Source organism: Engystomops pustulosus, chromosome 2 (assembly GCF_040894005.1).
Source record: "Engystomops pustulosus chromosome 2, aEngPut4.maternal, whole genome shotgun sequence".
NCBI classification, from domain to species: Eukaryota; Metazoa; Chordata; class Amphibia; order Anura; family Leptodactylidae; genus Engystomops; species Engystomops pustulosus.
Genome location: NC_092412.1, coordinates 15,989,826 through 16,010,511, shown reverse-complemented (window position 1 = coordinate 16,010,511; position 20,686 = coordinate 15,989,826). Strand labels below are relative to the sequence as shown.

The window sequence follows — 20,686 nt, the reverse complement described above, 5'->3', positions numbered from 1 at the left end:
CCCACTCAGTGGCAACAAGCCCGTTCACCTCCGGCCGTGCACACCACTGCTCCTTCCCCTGTGTCAGCTGCTAGTCAGCCCCCTGCCCAGGACCCTGGCACAAAAACCCCATCGTCGCCTCCACGATCCTCCACAGCATCCACCAGCGTTCAGCTCTCCATACCCCAGACGCTGGAGCGGAAACGCAAATATAGTGCAACCCACCCGCACGCCCAAGCCCTTAATGTGCACATCTCCAGATTGCTTAGCCTGGAGATGCTGCCCTATAGGCTAGTAGAGACCGAGGCCTTTCGCAACCTCATGGCGGCGGCCGCCCCTCGGTATTCGGTCCCCAGCCGCCACTACTTTTCCCGATGTGCCGTCCCAGCCCTGCACCAGCACGTGTCAGACAACATCATCCGTGCCCTGACCAACGCCGTTTCTGACAAGGTCCACCTGACCACGGACACGTGGACGAGTGCTGCCGGGCAGGGCCACTATATATCGCTGACGGCACATTGGGTTAACTTGGTGGAGGCTGGGACCGAGTCTGACCCTGGGGCTGCTCATATACTGCCGACGCCGAGGATTGCGGGGCCTACCTCGGTCCAGGTGTTTCAGGCCTACTATGCCTCCTCCTCCTCCCACCCCTCCTCCACCTCCTCCTCCGAACTACCATCCGTGGGCACGGCGCCATCAGTCGGTAGCTCTAGGCACAGCAGCAGTGCCGTCGCTAAGCGACAGCAGGCGGTGCTCAAACTGCTGAGCCTAGGCGACAAAAGGCACACCGCCCAAGAGCTATTACAGGGCATCACGGCGCAGACTGATCTGTGGCTGACACCGCTGAACCTCAAGCCGGGAATGGTTGTGTGTGACAACGGCCGTAACCTGGTGGCGGCTCTGCAACTCGGCAGACTGACACATGTGCCATGCCTGGCCCATGTGTTAAATCTGATAGTGCAGCGTTTCCTCAAGACATACCCCAATCTGTCTGATTTGCTCACGAAGGTGCGCCGCATCTGTGCGCATTTCAGGAAGTCCAGCCCAGATGCTGCCACTCTCAGGGCAGCGCAGCGCCGCCTCCAACTGCCCGCTCACCGACTGTTGTGCGACGTGCCCACGAGGTGGAATTCAACACTGACCATGTTATCCAGAGTTTACCAGCAGCGCAGAGCGATTGTAGACTGCCAGATGTCAACTTCCACCAGAACTGGTAGTCAGGTCAGTCAGCTTCCTCAAGTCTACAATGAGGAGTCGACGTGGATGTCTGATATCTGTCAGGTGCTGAGTAACTTTGAGGAGTCAACACAGATGGTCAGTGGCGATGCCGCCATCATCAGCCTCACCATCCCGCTGCTTGGCCTGTTGAAAAACTCTCTGGTCAGCATGAAGTCGGAAGCTTTGCGCTCGTCACAAGAGACGGGGGAAGAATATTCCCTTGTTGATAGCCAAAGCACCCTGAGGTCCGTTTCTCAGCGCATATCGGAGGAGGTGGAGGTGGAGGAGGATGAGGAGGAAGAGGAGGAGAATGTTGGCGAGACACAAGAGGGGACCATTGTTGAGTCCTTCACTGTTCAGCGTGTATGGGCAGAAGAAGAGGAGTTGGAGGAGTTGGAGGAGGAGGAAATGGACAGTCAGGCCAGTGAGGGGAGTGAATTCTTACGCGTTGGTACTCTGGCGCATATGGCAGATTTCATGCTAGGCTGCCTATCCCGTGACCCTCGCGTTCAAAGAATTTATTCCAGCACCGATTACTGGGTGTTCACTCTCCTGGACCCACGGTACAAGCAAAATCTTTCCACTCTCATCCCTGCAGAGGAAAGGAGTGTGAGAATGCATGAATACCAGCAGGCCCTGGTGCACAAGCTGAAACAGTATTTCCCTTCTGACAGCGCTAGCGGCAGAGTGCGTAGTTCTGCGGGACAAGTAGCGAGGGAGAGTAGGCGAGCAGGCAGCTTGTCCAGCACTGGCAAGGGTACGCTTTACAAGGCTTTTGCCAGCTTTATGTCACCCCAGCAAGACACTGTCACCTGTCCCCAGTCTCGGCAGAGTAGGGCTGATCTTTACAGAAAGATGGTGAGGGAGTACGTAGCTGACCATACCATCGTCCTAAATGATCACACAGCTCCCTACAACTACTGGGTTTCAAAGCTGGACATGTGGCACGAACTGGCGCTGTACGCCTTGGAGGTTCTTGCCTGCCCTGCCGCTAGCGTCTTGTCCGAGCGGGTTTTCAGTGCAGCTGGTGGCATCATCACCGATAAGCGTACACGCCTGTCGACTGACAGCGCTGACAGGCTGACGCTTATTAAAATGAATAAAGGCTGGATTTCTCAGAATTTCCAATCTCCACCAGGTGAAGGAAGCTCAACCTGAATAATTGATCCACTCCTCCTCCTCCTCCTCATTTTCCTCCTTCTCCTCCTCTTTGTACAGTAAAGCAGAGGAAAATGGCTATTTTTTGACAGGGCCCACTGGCTCTTGCTATAGTACTTCATGCATTTAATTTTTCTGGAGGGCCACCTACCCGGTCCTCTGTTTGAAACAATTTTTGTGAGTGCCACATACAGGCACTCAATCTATTCCATTTTTCTGGAGGGCCACCTACCCGGTCCTCTGTTTTAAAAAATTTTTGGGACTGCCACATACAGGCACTCAATCTATTCCATTTTACTGGAGGGCCACCTACCTGCTCCTCTGGTTTGAAACATTTTTGGGACTGCCACATACAGGCACTCAATCTATTCCATTTTACTGCAGGGCCACCTACCTGCTCCTCTGGTTTGAACAATTTTTGGGACTGCCACATACAGGCACTCAATCTATTCCATTTTACTGGAGGGCCACCTACCTGCTCCTCTGGTTTGAAACATTTTTGGGACTGCCACATACAGGCACTCAATCTATTCCATTTTACTGCAGGGCCACCTACCTGCTCCTCTGGTTTGAACAATTTTTGGGACTGCCACATACAGGCACTCAATCTATTCCATTTTACTGGAGGGCCACCTACCTGCTCCTCTGGTTTGAAACATTTTTGGGACTGCCACATACAGGCACTCAATCTATTCCATTTTACTGCAGGGCCACCTACCTGCTCCTCTGGTTTGAACAATTTTTGGGACTGCCACATACAGGCACTCAATCTATTCCATTTTACTGGAGGGCCACCTACCTGCTCCTCTGGTTTGAAGAATTTTTGGGACTGCCACATACAGGCACTCAATCTATTCCATTTTACTGGAGGGCCACCTACCTGCTCCTCTGGTTTGAAACATTTTTGGGACTGCCACATACAGGCACTCAATCTATTCCATTTTACTGGAGGGCCACCTACCTGCTCCTCTGGTTTGAAAAATGTTTGGGACTGCCACATACAGGCACTATCCAAATTAAATTGTCTCCATAGCAGCCTCCACACGTTGTCTCCATTGCTACCTCCAAAAGTCGTCCATATAGCTGCCTCCATACATCGTCCCTTTATCAAACGAGGTGTGTCAGGAAGAAATTTGGGTTGTTTTCATGGATTCCACATCAAAGTTGTTAACTTTGTCGCCACCCTGCTGTGTTATCCACAAAATATACTGGCAAACTTTTACCATTTAGGGATATTATTTCAGCGCTTCTTGCGCATCTGTTTACATTCCCCTCACCCGGCATATCCTAAACTTATAAGAACGCTACTACACTTGATCTTATACAAAAGGTTCTTAGAAGTGCTGTTTGGGGAGTAGCCTAGAAACAGGGGCTTGGATTGGCGAAAGCTCGCCTGGCTGCAGAGCGCCAGCTCCATCACAAGATCCAACTAACATAGTTGCAGCACCTTTAATCTACTACTAGTTCACTGCCTCCATAATAATAATAATCTTTATTTATATAGCGTCATCATATTCTGCAGCGCTTTACAAATCATAGGAAACAAATACAAATGTAATGTAACAGAGCACAACATTTGTATGGAACAACAGGAGTGAGGTCCCTGCTCGCCAGAGCTTACGGTTTATGAAGATGATGGGGTAACACGAGGTAAAAGAATATTTAATGGTCAAGCCATTCTTCTTAGGGAATAGAAAAAAATATAATAAATGGAATTGCTGTCGCTTGAAACACTCAGCCGTCATCTTATATACCAGGTCCAGGGTGAATGGGACTGCAGAGAAGTCTGGTGCCTGTTGGTTGCTGGATAACAGATGGGAGGACGACACAGGACGGGTTAGTAGAAGAGTTAAAACTTCATGCAGTTAATGAGTGTTATAGGCTTGCCTAAAGAAATGGGTTTTAAGAGCACGTTTGAAACTTTGGAGGTTAGGTATTAGTCTGATAGTCCGGGGCAGAGCATTCCATAGAATTGGTGCAGCTCTAGAGAAGTCTTGGAGACGCGAGTGGGAGGTCCGCACTAGGGTAGAGGTTAATCTAAGATCACTGGCGGATCTAAGAGCACGGGTTGGGCGATAGACTGAGATAAGAGAGGAGAGGTAGGGGGGTGCAGCATTATACAGAGCTTTATGGATGAGGGTTATTATTATTTTAAACTATTCGAAAGGAGACTGGCAGCAAGTGCAGCGACTGGCATGAACTGTAAGCATACATGGTCCCCTTATCAAACGAGCTGTGTCAGGCAGAATTTGGGGTTGTTTTCATGGCTTCCATGTTAACTTTGTCGCCACCCTGCTGTGTAATCCACAAAATATACTGGCAAACTTTTATCATGTAGCGATATTATTTGAGCGCTTCTTGCTCACCTCCTTTGGTTCCTCTCTGCCACCCATTGGTTTGAAGCCTGAGTCCATTTAGGGTATGTCGCCATGCCACTCTCTAGCCTGCCGCTGCTGCCGCTGCCTCTGCATGCCGTCCCCTATAGTGTCAGGGTCAATTATTGGATGTTTTAGATGCTATCTAGCTTCATTCTGTCACTCTGTCATGGCCATGCTGTTGCCCATAATTTTGGCATAATGGTGCGATTAGGCAGCCTCAGAGGCATCCATGCATGCTGCCCCTGCTGTTTCCTGTCCATTTCCGTGGTGTTTCCATCCTTTTCTGAGGTTCCCAGGTGTTTGGCCAAGCTTCCCTGTGCAGAGCCTTGGTCCCCTTGAAAAATGCTCGAGTCTCCCATTGACTTCAATGGGGTTCGTTATTCGAGACGAGCACTCGAGCATCGGGAAAAGTTCGTCTCGAATAACGAGTACCCGAGCATTTTAGTGTTCGCTCATCTCTAGTAAAGAGACATTCTATGCTGCTACCCTGAGTAGCCTACCTATCTGTAACGTTTGTAATGTTATAAGATGTGTACCCATTGGGCTCCTAAGCCAATGTGAGTTTACGAAATGTTTGCACACTGTCAATTTATGTCAGTAGTTTGCACTAACCTTTTATAGGCTTTTCAGATTGTAGTGAGGCCGTGTCGGACCGTCTAATCTGTAAACCTTGATCGCTATCTTATGCCTCAAACCAAAGCTTTGTAAGTGGGGGTAGTCCGTAGACTGCAGGTCCTTAGGGGACCGGGGGTGTTAAAGATATAGCACCTGGATGCCACTCACACAAGGGTAAGAATGTCAGTCGGCAGGTACTTGTACATTGTACAATGTTTTATTGTGTCACATATGCCAATGTAATGCATATATACACTATATATTTGTCGCCAGGGAAGAAGTGTTTATATAACAAATATACAGGCCCCGGTGCAAGGAGTGGATTACAGTACATGACACCACACCTTTCCTACTGTACAGTTTGGTTTAATGGCGTCAGCAGCCAACTGTCATACATGTTCTTGTCTTAGTCCGACACCAACCCAGGTGCCTGTCTCCAGGACCATGGGCGGTTTGTCCCTACAGATCATGTAGCCTGCACTTCACTGAAGAGCCTCCTTTATATCTACCTCTACTGGCCATCACTTGCACGGACCCCCCCAGAGGTTCCCCGTTGCAGTCCAGCGGTTGGTCCTCTGCGCCCCAATCAGTCCGTAGTCGAGCCGAGGGCGGCTCTTTCAATTGCCCCGGGGGTATGCAACACCCTCGCAGAGGAATGGTTGCGAATACGTCCCACCATCTAGCAGGTCACTACATAACAACTATACCTCACACAGATAAGCACTGCAGCGGTAGATCCTGCCTGGTAAGGCAGGAGTTAATTGCTTTATGTGATGTAAAATGTGTCATCCAATCACATGTATTATCCTAATGTATTGTAAGCTGGGATGTAATTGGAGGAGTAACCACCACCTGACCAGGAGCTGAGGAGAAGTGACGGTTGGAGATTTTCCAACAGTCAGTTCAGTCAGAGAAGTGAGTCTGACAGGATTCAGTCAGAAAGACTAGCCAGTCAGACCAAGCAGTGAGACAGTAGAGTGTGGTGCGTTAGACAGAGAGAGGAAAGGGGTATCATCCTACCTTCAAGGGTGATATCTGAAGCAACCCAGGATAAAGCTGAAGCAGCCTTCTAGGACACAGCTATCTCCCAGCCTGCCATTGCATCCAGGCTGATGAACTACCTCCTGTGGCTCCCTCCAACTGCATCTCAGCACTCCCCCATTTTGTTAAGGCACGTTGCTGCGGTTCCTGGTGGTTCCAATAAAGAACTGTAAGTTGTTTTTGTTCAACGTCTGCCTCCGTCTGGTCCCTGCTACTACGGCTGTCACCATCACGGGCACCCTGTCCACCACACAGAGACTCATACTCTAGACACCAAAGGGTTGCCCCAGGGAGATCCGCTATAGCAGCCTCTCCCCCATCATTTCTTGCCAACACCACCCTGCCGGAGACCTGCCAGGCTGTAGGACAGCCCTCCGGTTCCCCATACCAAGCACTGTGACACTAGCGTGCCTAGGCCGCAACCGCCAGCTATTCAGGTACTGCGGGCCCCGGCTGTCTCTAGGCCCGAAGAAAAAGGCTAGGCCCCGGTGGGGGATGTTGCAGATGTATAAAGTAGGGGCGCCTATAGTGCACCTCAAATAGAGTGCTCTCGCAAAATCATCCTGAGACTCACAAGTGATTAATAAGAGGCACAAACTTAACTCATCAGAGATGGTTGTAGCGTGTGATAATTCATGCGCAACAATCCGCCTCATCTAGATGCAAAAACGGAACTAGTGCACCTCAACTGTGTTACATCTGACCCATTGGGGCTTATTTACTAAGGGTCCCGCATGCCGCACTTTCCTCGGATATTCCAACGTTTTAGGTGGATTGCACTGGGACAGGTATTTAGAAGGTGATTTTGGTGCACGCGATTGGATTTCTTGTGACAGAAATCCGGGGGCAGGCCATCAGACTATCCGATGGATTCGGACTGAGTAGGGATTTAACTTTAAAATTGTGTTGCAAGACAATGCACTTACATGCACCAGGAAGAAGGTGAACTCCGGGGACCTGAGCGGGGAAGCGACATATGCAGGATAACGGGAGCACCATCTTAGTGAATCACGGCAGAGTACATTATACACGGACAATGTACTTTCGGGAACTCCTCCGGACCGGCTAAGTAAATGTGCCCCATTGTTTTTATAATCCGACATCCCAGGGCCCGACAAGGTAACTAACCTCCACAGGAAACCTACATTTCACCTAATGGTGATCCCCTGCCCCTAGTTGCCCCACTCTCTATTTTTTGCCTCCCATTCGTCAAGTTTATTTTTGATTGGGATGTACCGTATATACTCGAGTATAAGCCGACCCGAGTATAAGCCGAGACCCCTAATTTCAACACAAAAAACTGGGAAAACCTATTGACTCGAGTATAAGCCGAGGGTGGGAAATGCATTGGTTACAGCCTCCCAGTATATAGTCTGCCAGCCCCTGTAGCATACAGCCTGCCCAACCCCTGTAGCATACAGCCTTCCCAACCCCTGTAGCATACAGCCTTCCCAACCCCTGTAGCATACAGCCTACCCAGCCCCTGTAGAAGAAAAAAAAATAACACTGTACTCATCTTTCCGACGTCCCCCATAGGTCCTCTTCTGTCTCAGACTGTCTCAGACAGAAGAGGACCTATGGGTGACGTCAGAAAGGTGAGTTTTGTCTTTATGTTTTTAGTTGACTCGAGTATAAGCCGAGTTAGGGTTTTTGAGCACAAATTTTGTGCTGAAACACTAGGCTTATACTCGAGTATATAAGGTAATTAAATAATATTTTATTAAAAAATAAAAGAAATGAAGCAACTGTCACTATTGGATGGTGTGAGTATAGAAATGCAGGTATTAACACTGCCATGTAGTTCCATGTGAGCCTCCTCTTCCTATCTAACTGCTGTAAAAAGGGCAATTGTTCATTTGTTGATAACTCCCTGCCTGTCTAACTGATTGTAAATGCGATGGTGCAGATTCCTTTAGCGGACATACACACATAGGGGGATATTTATCAGGACCTCTGCGCACCGCCAGTGGCGCAGAGGCCCTGAAATAATTGCAAATGCTAGCTTATTGCTAGCTTTTGCGATTATTTGCCCCGATTCTGCCACCTTCAGTGGGGCGTGAAGGGGGTCACGGCCGGCCAAACGCAGGGCGCGGCCGGCCAGGAGTGGGCCGGCGCTGGGCGTTACTGTCCCCGCGCCTGCGCACTCGCTGCTGCCAGCGCTGCGGAAGCCTCTTGATGTATCGGGCTGCGAACTTGCAGCGGCAGGGCTTGTGCGCCAGCGTATGATAAATATGCCCCATACGCTTTATATATTAGATATATTAATGGTAATTATTTTCTTCATCTCTAATTGTGGTGTATTGCCTGGTACAAAAATGAACCAGAGCTCAAAATCAGAGAACAATGTATGAACACTTTATTTTTTATTAGACATAATACATATACATCATATACACATTACATATACACACATACATTATATACAAATCGTAATTACAGACATACAGCATATATGCATAAACATACTGGGGGTCATTTACTAAGGGCTCCGCGGCCGCAATTTCGTCGGGTTTCCCGACTTTTTCCATTTTGCGCCGAATTCCGCCTGGATTTTGGCACACGCAATCGGATTTCGGCACCGGCTTTCATGCATCGGAAAACGGGGGCGTGGCCAATGGAAAAATTGCGGAATTTAAAAAATGATTTGTGTCGCAAAATCAACCACTTACATGCACCGAGAAGAACCAGGTGAACTCCGGCGGACCTAGGCGGACCTCGGCGCAGCAGTGTCTCCTGGTGGACATCGGGCGCATGACCTTAGTGAAACCCTGGAAGACCCAAATCCTCGTCAGAGAACGCGCCGGTGGATCGCGACAGGACCAAGTAAGTAAATGACCCCCACTGTTTTTACATGCCATACACCATATATACACATACAGCATATACACAATACTCCTACATATAAAGTATGTACACATCATATATACACACCTACAGCATATACACATCAAAAATACAGACATACAGCATATATAAACACACATAAAGTAAATGCATACCATACACCATAAATGCACACATACAGCATATACACATTACATATATAAAACACATACGTATACATAAAGGATATACACATCACATATACACACAAATATAGAGGATATACAAATCACATTTACATACAGCATATAAACACATATAAACAATATTATATACAGACATACAGCATATACACACATATAAACAATATTATATACAGACATACAGCATATACACACACATTAAATTATCAATAAAGCTTCATTACAGACACCTCACAGCTGATCATTGCAGCCTGGGACTATAGTAACATCCAGAGAGGTCACCAGAGGTCACAGTGGGCAGAGGGGGCCGTCTTTAACTAGGGGTTGTCTGTAAGTCGGTTGTGTCCTTAAGTAGGGGACCGCCTGTATCTCCTAAAACTTAGGATAAAATCAAATGTACAGTTAGATAACAACATTGATATTATAAATATGTAACAATATTATATGTAACAATAACAATGTGTGTGTATACAGCATATACACACACACTTAAATTATCAATAAAGCTTTATTACAGGATTTTTTTCATGGACCCTGTTTTATCATGTAAATTGCCATTATTTCACATGTTTTAAATGTTTAAAATTTTGAATTGTAACCTGTTTTTTGGAAATTCAGAAATGTTAGCATTTACATTTTTTTTATGCCCTCTATCCTCTGCAACAAATCTGATGTATCCCTTACGTAAGAGGGTAGCCATTCTACAATGAGGTGATGGTCAATGAACTTGCTGATGCCGCCCGTGAGTACACCCCTAAAAGAAATATTTGGGCGTCCAGGATCTTAAGTCTCCAGGATCTTATGGATCCTAAGTCGTAGATATAATGTGGGGACTCTTGGTGTCTGAACTTTGAGGGCATCGGCAAGTTCCTTCGAGATCCCCCCATTTCTAGTAGCCCTCTTCAGGATTATTTCCACTTCACCTAGAAATTTAGTTGTGGGATTAAAGGTTAGTTTTTTGTAGCAAGTGCTATTTTTTAACTGCCGATGGGCTTCAGATTCTTACATCTTTCTAGGCCACAAGACTACATTTCCACCCTTGTCGGCCTGTTTTATTATCACATCATCTAGGCCAGTGATGGCGAACCTTTTAGAGGCCGAGTGCCCAGACTGCAACCCAAAACCCCCCTTATTTATAGCGAGGTGCCAACCAAAAATTAAAGCAGTAACTTATTGCTCCCTATTCTTCTTCAACAATCATACGGGCCTCCTGTGGACACCAACACAGTAGAAAGATGGAAAATTTTCATCATTTTAGCTTCTTTCCAGTGTCCCTCTGTACACAGAGAATCCTGGGGCCAGCAGGAGGACCTGCAAAAATAATTCGACCCTGTCTATTCATTCTCCCTCTTCCTACAGTCCCAAGTAGCGAAGTAAGTATCAAAATATGACTGAAAGCATATTTTAAGTTGCTTGGAACTGCAGGAAGATTGTTTGAGTCCTGTCTGGTGTTCTGGGGCGATGGCCTGGGTGCCCACAAAAAGGGCTCTGAGTGCCGCCTCCACCACCACTGATCTAGGCTTTTCGAGGTCTTGAGTGCTTAACACATTTCTGATGTTAAGTTATCATGACTAATATTACAGGACATCAGTTCAAACTCATCTAAACTAGTCTCACAAACAAATCCACAGTGGGGCAAGTTGAAAGAGCTGGGAATTTTTTAGATTTTGGGCGAATACAGGAGGGTATCTTACCGTAGCTAGTTTGTTTGTCAGATGATTCTTCCAGTAATTCTTCTAAAACTTTTACAGCCTCTTCAGCAGTGGTGGAAAATATATTTTTCGGGTCCATTCTTCAGCAGTGGTGGTTCAGCAGTGGTGGAAAATATATTTTTCGGGTCCATTCTTCAGCAGTGGTGGAAAATATATTTTTCGGGTCCATTCTTCAGCAGTGGTGGTTCAGCAGTGGTGGAAAATATATTTTTCGGGTCCATTCTTCAGCAGTGGTGGAAAATATGTTTTTCGGGTCTTCTTCATGGAACCAAATGGATTGGGGACCAAGCAAAGATATGCAAATCTTTTATTGCTACAAACATTAAAATGAGCAGAGGGAGAGAAAGCTAGACCCTTCTCTAAAACCAACTGTTTGTCAGATGTAAGATTATGGTTGAATAGATTTATTACCTTTGATTGGGATGACGTGGTTCCACTCCTTGTTTCGGGTTTCCTTTTATTTTCGGCCTGTTGATTATTAGGGCCCTGCTTTCTCTTCCCACCACGGCCCCTTGGTATCTGTTCACTGGTGCTGGTGCCTTCCCCTCCATCGTTTTGTGATAAGATAGATGACATAGATGATGATCTATTCATCGATCTCCTATGATGAAATGTATTATTTACTTTGTGCCGTCTGTACACTTGTTTGCATTGATAATCTCTGAGATCAAACATCATACCCACAAACCCAAGATGTTTGTATTGTCCCTCCAGCATGGGCTGAGACCATTCAATCCTCTCTAACATGTAGGTGTTCTTCTATTGTCAATGTATATAATACTGCACACATTCCATTCTTTAGTGTGGCCGTTCGTGCGGCCGTTCATGTGTTCGGGCCCCCTGACACTCCAGGCCCCATAGCAGCTGCTATAACTGGTTCCCCTATAGTCACACCTCTGGGCATTATCCTAAAGCCGATTTTATAAAAGTGCTTGGCGTTTTATGTTGTATTTCTGTTTTGGGGTAACTGGATGTCGTATAGGCTGCCTGTGGAGCCTAACACTTTTTGTGGGGGTATACTTTTTATTAATTTATTTTACTTTTATTTTTGCTAATGTTCCTCAAAGGTCACAATAGAGATTTGGAGATTTTATTTTTGCATTTATTTTTAGTTAGTTTAGTTAGATGTAAATTCATGTGACCATTCGGGTACGGGGGATGCAGGGCTCTGTTTTGAATGCTGTGTATGAGAGAAGGAAATGGCGAGTGTGGTAATAATATTATTACCCATTCTATATCAGAGACAGGTCACAAATAATTGCACCACAGTAATGAGATCCCAGCGGAGAGAAGATGTCAAGGAACCACTACAGTTCATGTATTTATCCCCTCAGGGATCGCTGGTGTCTATATTAACGCAACACGTCAGCTCCGCTCAGCTTTCCGCACTGCGCTCAGACGTCAGACGTGTCCAGGTATGGAAAATTTTCTTAGAAAACTTTATTCAGTTTTACCTTTATGTACAGAGTGTAGATGGTTAGTCAAGAAATTAGAACAATAATTGCAATTCACTATTTATGGTAGCAGCCTGGGTGGTCTAGGTCAGTAGAGGGCACATCTCTACAACCCTGGTGGTCTAGGTCAGAAGAGGGCACATCTCTACAACCCTGGTGGTCTAGGTCAGAAGAGGGCACATCTCTACAACCCTGGTGGTCTAGGTCAGAAGAGGGCACATCTCTACACTCCTGGTGGTCTAGGTCAGTAGAGGGCACATCTCTACACTCCTGGTGGTCTAGGTCAGAAGAGGGCACATCTCTACACTCCTGGTGGTCTAGGTCAGTAGAGGGCACGTCTCTACATCCCGGGGTGGTCTAGGTCAGTATTGGGCACATATCTACATCCCTGGTGGCAAAGTTCAGTAGAGGGCACATCTCTACACTCCTGGTGGTCTAGGTCAGTAGAGGGCACATCTCTACACTCCTGGTGGTCTAGGTCAGTAGAGGGCACATCTCTACACTCCTGGTGGTCTAGGTCAGTAGAGGGCACATCTCTACACTCCTGGTGGTCTAGGTCAGTAGAGGGCACATCTCTACACTCCTGGTGGTCTAGGTCAGTACAGGGCACATCTCTACACCCCTGGTGGTCTAGGTCAGTAGAGGGCACATCTCTACACCCCTGGATGGTCTAGGTCAGTAGAAGGCACATCTCTACACCTCTGTGTGGTCTAGGTCAGTATTGGGCACATATCTATACCCCTGGGTGGTCTAGGTCAGTAGAGGGCACATCTCTACACTCCTGGTGGTCTAGGTCAGTAGAGGGCACATCTCTACACTCCTGGGTGGTCTAGGTCAGTATTGGGCACATATCTATACCCCCGGGTGGTCTAGGTCAGTAGAGGGCACATCTCTACACTTCTGGTGGTCTGGGTCAGTAGAGGGCACATCTCTACACCCCTGGGTGGTCTAGGTCAGTAGAGCGCACATCTCTACACCCCTGGGTGGTCAAGTTCAGTAGAGGGCACATCTTTACACTCCTGGTGGTCTAGGTCAGTATTGGGCACATCTCTATACCCCTGGTGATCTAGGTCAGTAGGGGGCACATTTCATCATTGTATCAGGTTGAATACATGTTGCCCATCTAATATCTAGTTTTGTTATAGTCAGAATGCCAAGGTTACGATGGACAAACATAATAACTCTCACACAGACTGTTCGTTCCACTTTCTGAGTATTATGTTAGTCCTCAGCTCTCACACATTGCTGCCCATACGTTCACTCCTACAGACTGCTCCCTATACCAATCTTTTGCAGACTGCTCCCCATACCCCTATTTTATAGACTGCTCCCTATACCCCTCTTTTACAGAATGCTCCCTATATCCTTCTCTTGCAGACTGCTCCCTGTATCCTTCTCTTGGAGACTGCTCCCTATACCCTTCACTTGGAGACTGCTTCCTATACCCTTCTCTTGGAGACTGCTTCCTATACCCATCTCTTGCAGACTGCTCCCCATACCCCTCTTTTACAGAATGCTCCCTATACTCTTCTCTTGCAGACTTCCCTCTATACCAGTGATGGCAAACCTTTTAGAGACCGAGTGCCCAAACTACAACAAAGACCCACTTATTTATCACAAAGCGCCAACACAGAAATTTAATTTGTGATTTATACTCCCTGCTCTGTCACAGTTTTCATTGATACCAGCACCCCGAGGACACCAATAAAGCAGAAAATAGTCCCAGGTAGAGCTGTCACTTTATAATACATCTGTGCACAGCAAGTCCTGGGCTGTCTGGGACTGCAGGAAGATACCTGGAGTCATCTCTGGTGATGGCCTGAGTGCCCACAGAAAGGGCTCTGAGTGCCACCTCTGGCACCAGTGCCATAGGTTAGCCATCACTGCTCTATACCCTTCTCTTTGAGACTGCTTCCTATACCCTTCACTTGGAGACTGTTTCCTAAACACTTCTCTTGGAGACTGCTCCCTATACCCTTCTCTTTGAGACTGCTCCCTATACCCTTCTCTTGGAGACTGCTCCCTATATCCTTCTCTTGGGGACTGTTTCCTAAACCCTTCTCTTGGAGACTGCTCCCTATACTCTTCTCTTGGAGACTGCTCCCTACATCCTTCTCTTGGAGACTGCTCCCTATACCCTTGTCTTGGAGACTGCTTCCTATACTCTTCTCTTGGATACTGCACACTATACCCTTTCTGGGAGACTGCTCCCTATACCCTTCTCTTGGAGACTGCTCCCTATACCCTTCTCTTGCAGACTGCTTCCTATACCCTTCTCTTGGAGACTGCTCCCTATACCCTTCTCTTGGAGACTGCTCCCTATACTATTCTCTTGGAGACTGCTCCCTATACCCTTCTCTTGGAGACTGTTTCCTAAAACCTTCTCTTGGAGACTGCTCACTATACCCTTCTCTTGGAGACTGTTTCCTAAACTCTTCTCTTGGAGACTGCTCACTATACCCTTCTCTTGGAGACTGTTTCCTAAAACCTTCTCTTGGAGACTGCTCACTATACCCTTCTCTTGAAGACTTCTTCCTATACCCTTCTCTTGGAGACTGCTCACTATACCCTTCTCTTGGAGACTGTTTCCTAAACCCTTCTCTTGGAGACTGCTTCCTATACCCTTCTCTTGGAGACTGCTCTCCATGTATACCACTCTCCCAGAATGCTCTTATGGTTCCCTCTGACTTTCAAATAATGTGAATTTATTTATCTCTACTTGCATACAGCTGCTCTTTGTGATCCATCTCTATGGGACTGGTCCATTTACCTCTCTCACAACTACAATACATGCCTCCCTCTCATAATCCCACATCCCGGCACATTATTCACATCACTGTCACAGACTGCTCCTTCTGTCCTCTGAGAGGTTACTAGTTCTCACACACGGCTTTGTCAGGCTCTATTCTTACAGTTGTCTCCTTATGCCCCCTATCACTGAGCACTGTGCTTTATCTTTCAGAAATAGATTCCTATGCTCCCTATTCCACATTGCACCCTATGCACACTCACGGTGACTGCTCCCTATCCCCCACACTCACAGACTGTTCCCCATCCCCCTCACTCACAGACTGCTCCTTATCTCCCTCACTCACAGACTGCTCCCTATGCACCTCTCTCACAGAGTGCTCCCTATGCACCTCTCTGAAATTGTTTCTTATACCCACCTCGTACCCTTTGTTCCCAATGTCTCTTTTTAAAAGACATGTTTCTTATGCCCCTTTCTCAAATACCTCTCTCTATTCCCCTCTCCCACAGACTGTCCCCTATTCCCCTCTGTTTCTTACTGCCCCTTACTGCTCTTTATGTATCCTGACACCTCATTATTATAAAAGTCTGCTCATCAGTGAGGTACAATGGTCTACAGAAATCCTTCTACTCATCTGTTCTATGTACTTGGCCCTTTCTCTAAATGACAGCTCCATCTGCCTAATCTCTTGCACATCGGCTCCTAGATGGCTCCCTATGGCCCCTATGGCCCCCTACAGCCCCTACGGCCCCCTATGGCTCCATATAGCTCCCTACGGCCCCTTATGGCTCCTTATAGACCCGATGGCTATTCTCTGATACAGCCCCAGCTGCCCTCTCTCTTCAAGGCACTGCATTTTGTCCTCTCTTTCCAATTCCTTGCGTCCAACTATTAAATCTGCCTATGTGCACCTTTAAAACCTCCATCATCTGTTAACAGTAACGTAAAGTTATTTGTGGGATACTTTGAAAATGGTTTCTACCTGGGCCAGTATTCTGCTGTCTCCAGCATCTATCTCTACGACATCTTCCAACATGTCTAGCAAAAAGATTCTTTGCAAGTATAGGCAGTCCCCGACTTAAGAACACCTAACTTAAAGACGAGCCGTAGTTACAGTCAGATTTTGGTAATTTACTGCACTTTAGCTCCAGGCTACAATGATCAGCTGTAACTGTTACAATGTTATCACATGTGTCTACAATTAAAGGAAATCTCCCATTTGGTTTGATGCATTATGAAGCAAACATACCTTGAGAATGCTGTAGCTACACTGATGCAGGATCATTTCTTGGTTAATCCCTGAGATGAGTGGTTTTGCTTAAAAAACTATTATAAAATTATGATGATGAGGCTCTGTCGTTCCTGTGGCTGCTCCAGCGCTTCTCATCTGTTCAATGTGTCTTTAGATTGTTACACAATGGGGCACATTTACTTACCCGGTCACCGGGGTTCACTGAAAGTGCATTGTCCCACTCCAAGGCGCTGTGCCGCGATTCACTAAGATCATGCACCCGAAACCATGAATGTTAGCTTCCCTGCTCAGGTACGACAGAGTTCACCTTCTTTTTAGTGATGCATGTAAGTGCATGGGCCTGCAACACAATCTGTTGGATTGTCCAACGGCCCGGCCCCTAAATTGTGTCGCATGGAAGCCACCGCAGCTGCGCCAAACAAAGGGTTGTGTGTAACACAATTGAAGCAAACACGCTACTTAAATACCAACGCATGATTAATGTCCCCCAATGTATTTATGGTAGGGTATTTGTCGATTTCCCTTGCAAAAAAGTTCTGTCTAATTTAGTAGAAGTTTTAAACTATTCAATTCTGTTAGAGAATTGCATTCATTGGGGCAGATTTACTTACCCGGCCCATTCGCGATCCAGCGGCGCCTTCTCTGCGGTGGATTCGGTTCCGGCCGGGATTCACTAAGGTAGTTCCTCCACCGTCCACCAGGTGTCGCTACTGCGCTGAAGAGCATCGGAACGCACTGGATTACACCGAGCCGGGCTGAGTGAAGGTAAGTGCAAGCTCCGCGACACATTTTTCGTTTTTAAATGCGGTGGTTTTTCCGGTTTTCGTTCGGCCACACCCCCCGATTTCCGTTGCGTGCATGTCGGCGCCGATGCGCCACAATCCAATCACGTGTCCCAAAATCCTGGGGCAATACAGGGAAAATCTGCGCAAATCGGAAATATTCGGGTAACACGTCGGGAAAACACGAATCGGGCCCTTAGTAAATGACCCCCATTGTGTGCATTCCGAAAATGACTGGAGTTTACAGATATAATACAGTTCTCCTCATTTCTGGTGGGACCTGTCCATACTAATGGCGGTTCCTGCTCAAGATGTCCTCCAATGAAATTGGTCAAAAGTAAATTATTACATTTAAGACAACATTATGTCAAATACTGTATACTTTATATTTTTCAGATTTTCATCAGCCTATGGCCAATCATACCGATGCCATGTTTGTGCTCATCGGATTCCCAGGGCTGCCAGTTATGTACCACACTGTGGTGTCTTGTCTATTGTTTCTTGTGTATGTTGTCGCCCTCTCAGCTAATAGCATCGTCATTTTTCTCATCATCTGGAAGGAACATCTTCATGAGCCCATGTACATCATCATTGTCAACCTGTCTCTCTCCGACATCTTATTCGACACAATAACTTTACCCAAAATAATCGCCAAATACTGGTTTGGAGCTGGAACCATGACTTTATCTTCCTGCATGTTCCAGCTGTTCTGTGTTCACTTCTTGGGGTCAGTTGATTCATTCATCATCATGTTCATGGCACTTGATCGTCATGTGGCCATCAGCAGACCCCTGAGGTATTCCGCCATCATCACCAAGAGACGTACCATATTGTTCTCCATTTTTCTTTGGGTTTTTGCCTCTCTAACCTCCCTGGTCAATGCCGCCTGGCACGCCTCATTTCCATATTGTGGCTCTAGAAAGATCAACAATTGTTTCTGTGTAAACATGGCTGTCATGGGTCTTGCCTGCGGTGATATCTCCTTGCTCCGGCAGACAGTGTATTACATGGCCATGACGGTTCTCATAGGTCCTTTGTGCTACATCATAATCTCCTACATCTTCATTATTATAAAAGTCTGTTCATCAGTGAGGAACGAGGGTCTCCAGAAAGCCTTCTACACGTGTGTCACTCATCTGTTCATCATCGCTATGTACTTTGGCCCCCGAATGTTCGTGTACACAGCCTATCAGGTCAACTTGGTCTTCAGCCTGGACTTCAGTGTCTTACTACTATGCATCTATACATATGTTCCACATATTCTAAACCCGATCATCTATTGTCTGAGAACTCAAGAAATCCGACAGGTCATAGGGACACTGCTAAGAAGAAAATTTGGGTTGAACTTTGTATCGCACTAATATATATAAATATAGAATTTAAAAAAATATAATAAAGAATAGATTTAATAAATGCATCTTTTTGCTTATCAGTGGTTCTTGCTCTAGTCACAAATTTTCATTCAAGGAGAAATGTTTTTGATAATAACTTTTAAAAAATTAACTCATAATGGTGATTTATGAAGATACGTGAATATGAATGGTTTTATCTAAAATTGAGTCAATCTTCTGAGATTTGTTTTGGTCAACAGATTTTTCATTCTGAATAAAAAACATTTTTCCAGATTTGCAGCCGAACAGCCAATCTGGCAAATGAACTCTTATAGCAACTTGACAAGGCTTGTTAGAGGCTGTTCGACCACCAATCTGGCAAGTGGATGCCGGTAGCAAGCCATGGCAAGTTACTAGGGAAGTCCATTTGCCAGATCGGCTGTTCGGCTGCTAATCCTGCAATATGTTCAAGTCAGACAGCCGAAACCGAACACGAAACCAGAACTTGAACGTAAGGTCCGCTCATCTCTATTCGCTACCACTGCTCTATAGTATGGCAGTACATACAATTTACAACTAAATTAAAATCAAATTGATAGAAAATTAATGTAAAAATGTACAATTTTAAGATTTAAATAAATGAACACAGTAAAATTATAACAATGATGTCCAAAAAAGCTGGGAATTACAGAGAAAATTCCAGAAAAACTGGAATAATATAAAGAACATATATGTTCAGGTCAGGGGGCCAAACCCGAACACCGATCCCAAATTTGAACATCAGGTCTACTCCACTCTAGTGTTGAACCTATAGCACGGGTGCCAGAGGTGAAACTCACAGCCTTCTCTGTGGGAACCCAGTCCTTCCCCCAAGCAAAGAGTTTGCCAGACAGCTCTCAAGACTTCCCCTTGCAGTTTGAGGCAGATGGAAACTGCGCTCAGAGGTAGGACACATCCTAGGCTTCCTGAGACTCTATGAGGAGCAAAGGGTGTGGACAGAGCTGGATTTTCATTCGAACTCCTACTCTGGGCCTAGTAATTCTTCCAGTTCTGTGAACCATGGGAAGCTGGAATGATAATCTAGATTTCTCCTTCATCTCTCTGCAGTAGAAAAAAGTGACAGAGCAGGGAGCAATAAGTTACTGCTTAAATTTCCATGTTGGCATTTGCCAAAATAAGTAAGTTTGCCAAAATAAGTAGGTTTTGAGTATTAGTTTAGGCATTCTGTCTCTAAAAGGTTCACCACTAGAGATGAGCGAGTATACTGCTCGGTGGAGTATTAGCATACTCGGACCGGCTCGTTACTCGGACGAGTATTTCCCCTGCTCGCGCTCGAGCATTAAATTAAGTGAAGAACAGTGTTTTTATTGTTTAATAAAATATTCCAGATGTTTCCTGATGTTTTGCTTGTAAGAACACATTGAAATATCACTATTCTTCACTTTGCAGGTGTTCGTGCGTGTCTCCCGCTAGGTTCGGAGATGTTCGGAACATCTGGAATGTGAAGAATAGTGTTCTTTCAATGTGTTCTGCACTTAGATGCTCCTGTGTTCACTGTTTTTAATGTTTTAATTCTATTCTTCACATTGCAGGTGTGCGCGCGTCTTCCTATAGGATCGGAGATACGCGCGCACAGCTGCAAAGTGAAGAATAGAATTAAAACATTAAAAACAGTGAATACAGGACCATTTAAGTGCAGAACACATTGAAAGAACAATATTCTTCACATTCCAGATGTTCCGAACATCTCCGAACCTAGCGGGAGACACGCGCGCACACCTGCAAAGTGAAGAATAGTGTTATTTCAATGTGTTCTTACAAGCAAAACATCTGCAAACATCTGGAATATTAATAATTAAGCACTGTTATTTTACTGTTCTGTTTTAGCAAAAAAATGCTTGAGTCTCCCATTGACTTCAATGGGTCTCGTTATTTGAGACGAGCACTCGAGCATCTGGAAAAGTTTGTCTCGAATAACGAGCACCTGAGCA

The 20,686-nt window shown here is 46.1% G+C and overlaps 1 protein-coding gene across 1 annotated transcript; it reads left to right on the top strand.

Annotated features, from left to right (window-relative positions):
* The first annotated feature begins 6,508 nt into the window (after positions 1-6,508).
* LOC140116971 (olfactory receptor 10G8-like) lies at positions 6,509-18,725 on the top strand. Its single transcript, XM_072133400.1, has 3 exons — positions 6,509-6,558; positions 12,369-12,542; positions 17,761-18,725. The coding sequence occupies exon 3, from the start codon at positions 17,775-17,777 to the stop codon at positions 18,723-18,725; it is 951 nt and encodes a 316-aa protein (XP_071989501.1). The 5' UTR covers positions 6,509-6,558; positions 12,369-12,542; positions 17,761-17,774.
* The last annotated feature ends 1,961 nt before the right edge of the window (positions 18,726-20,686 follow it).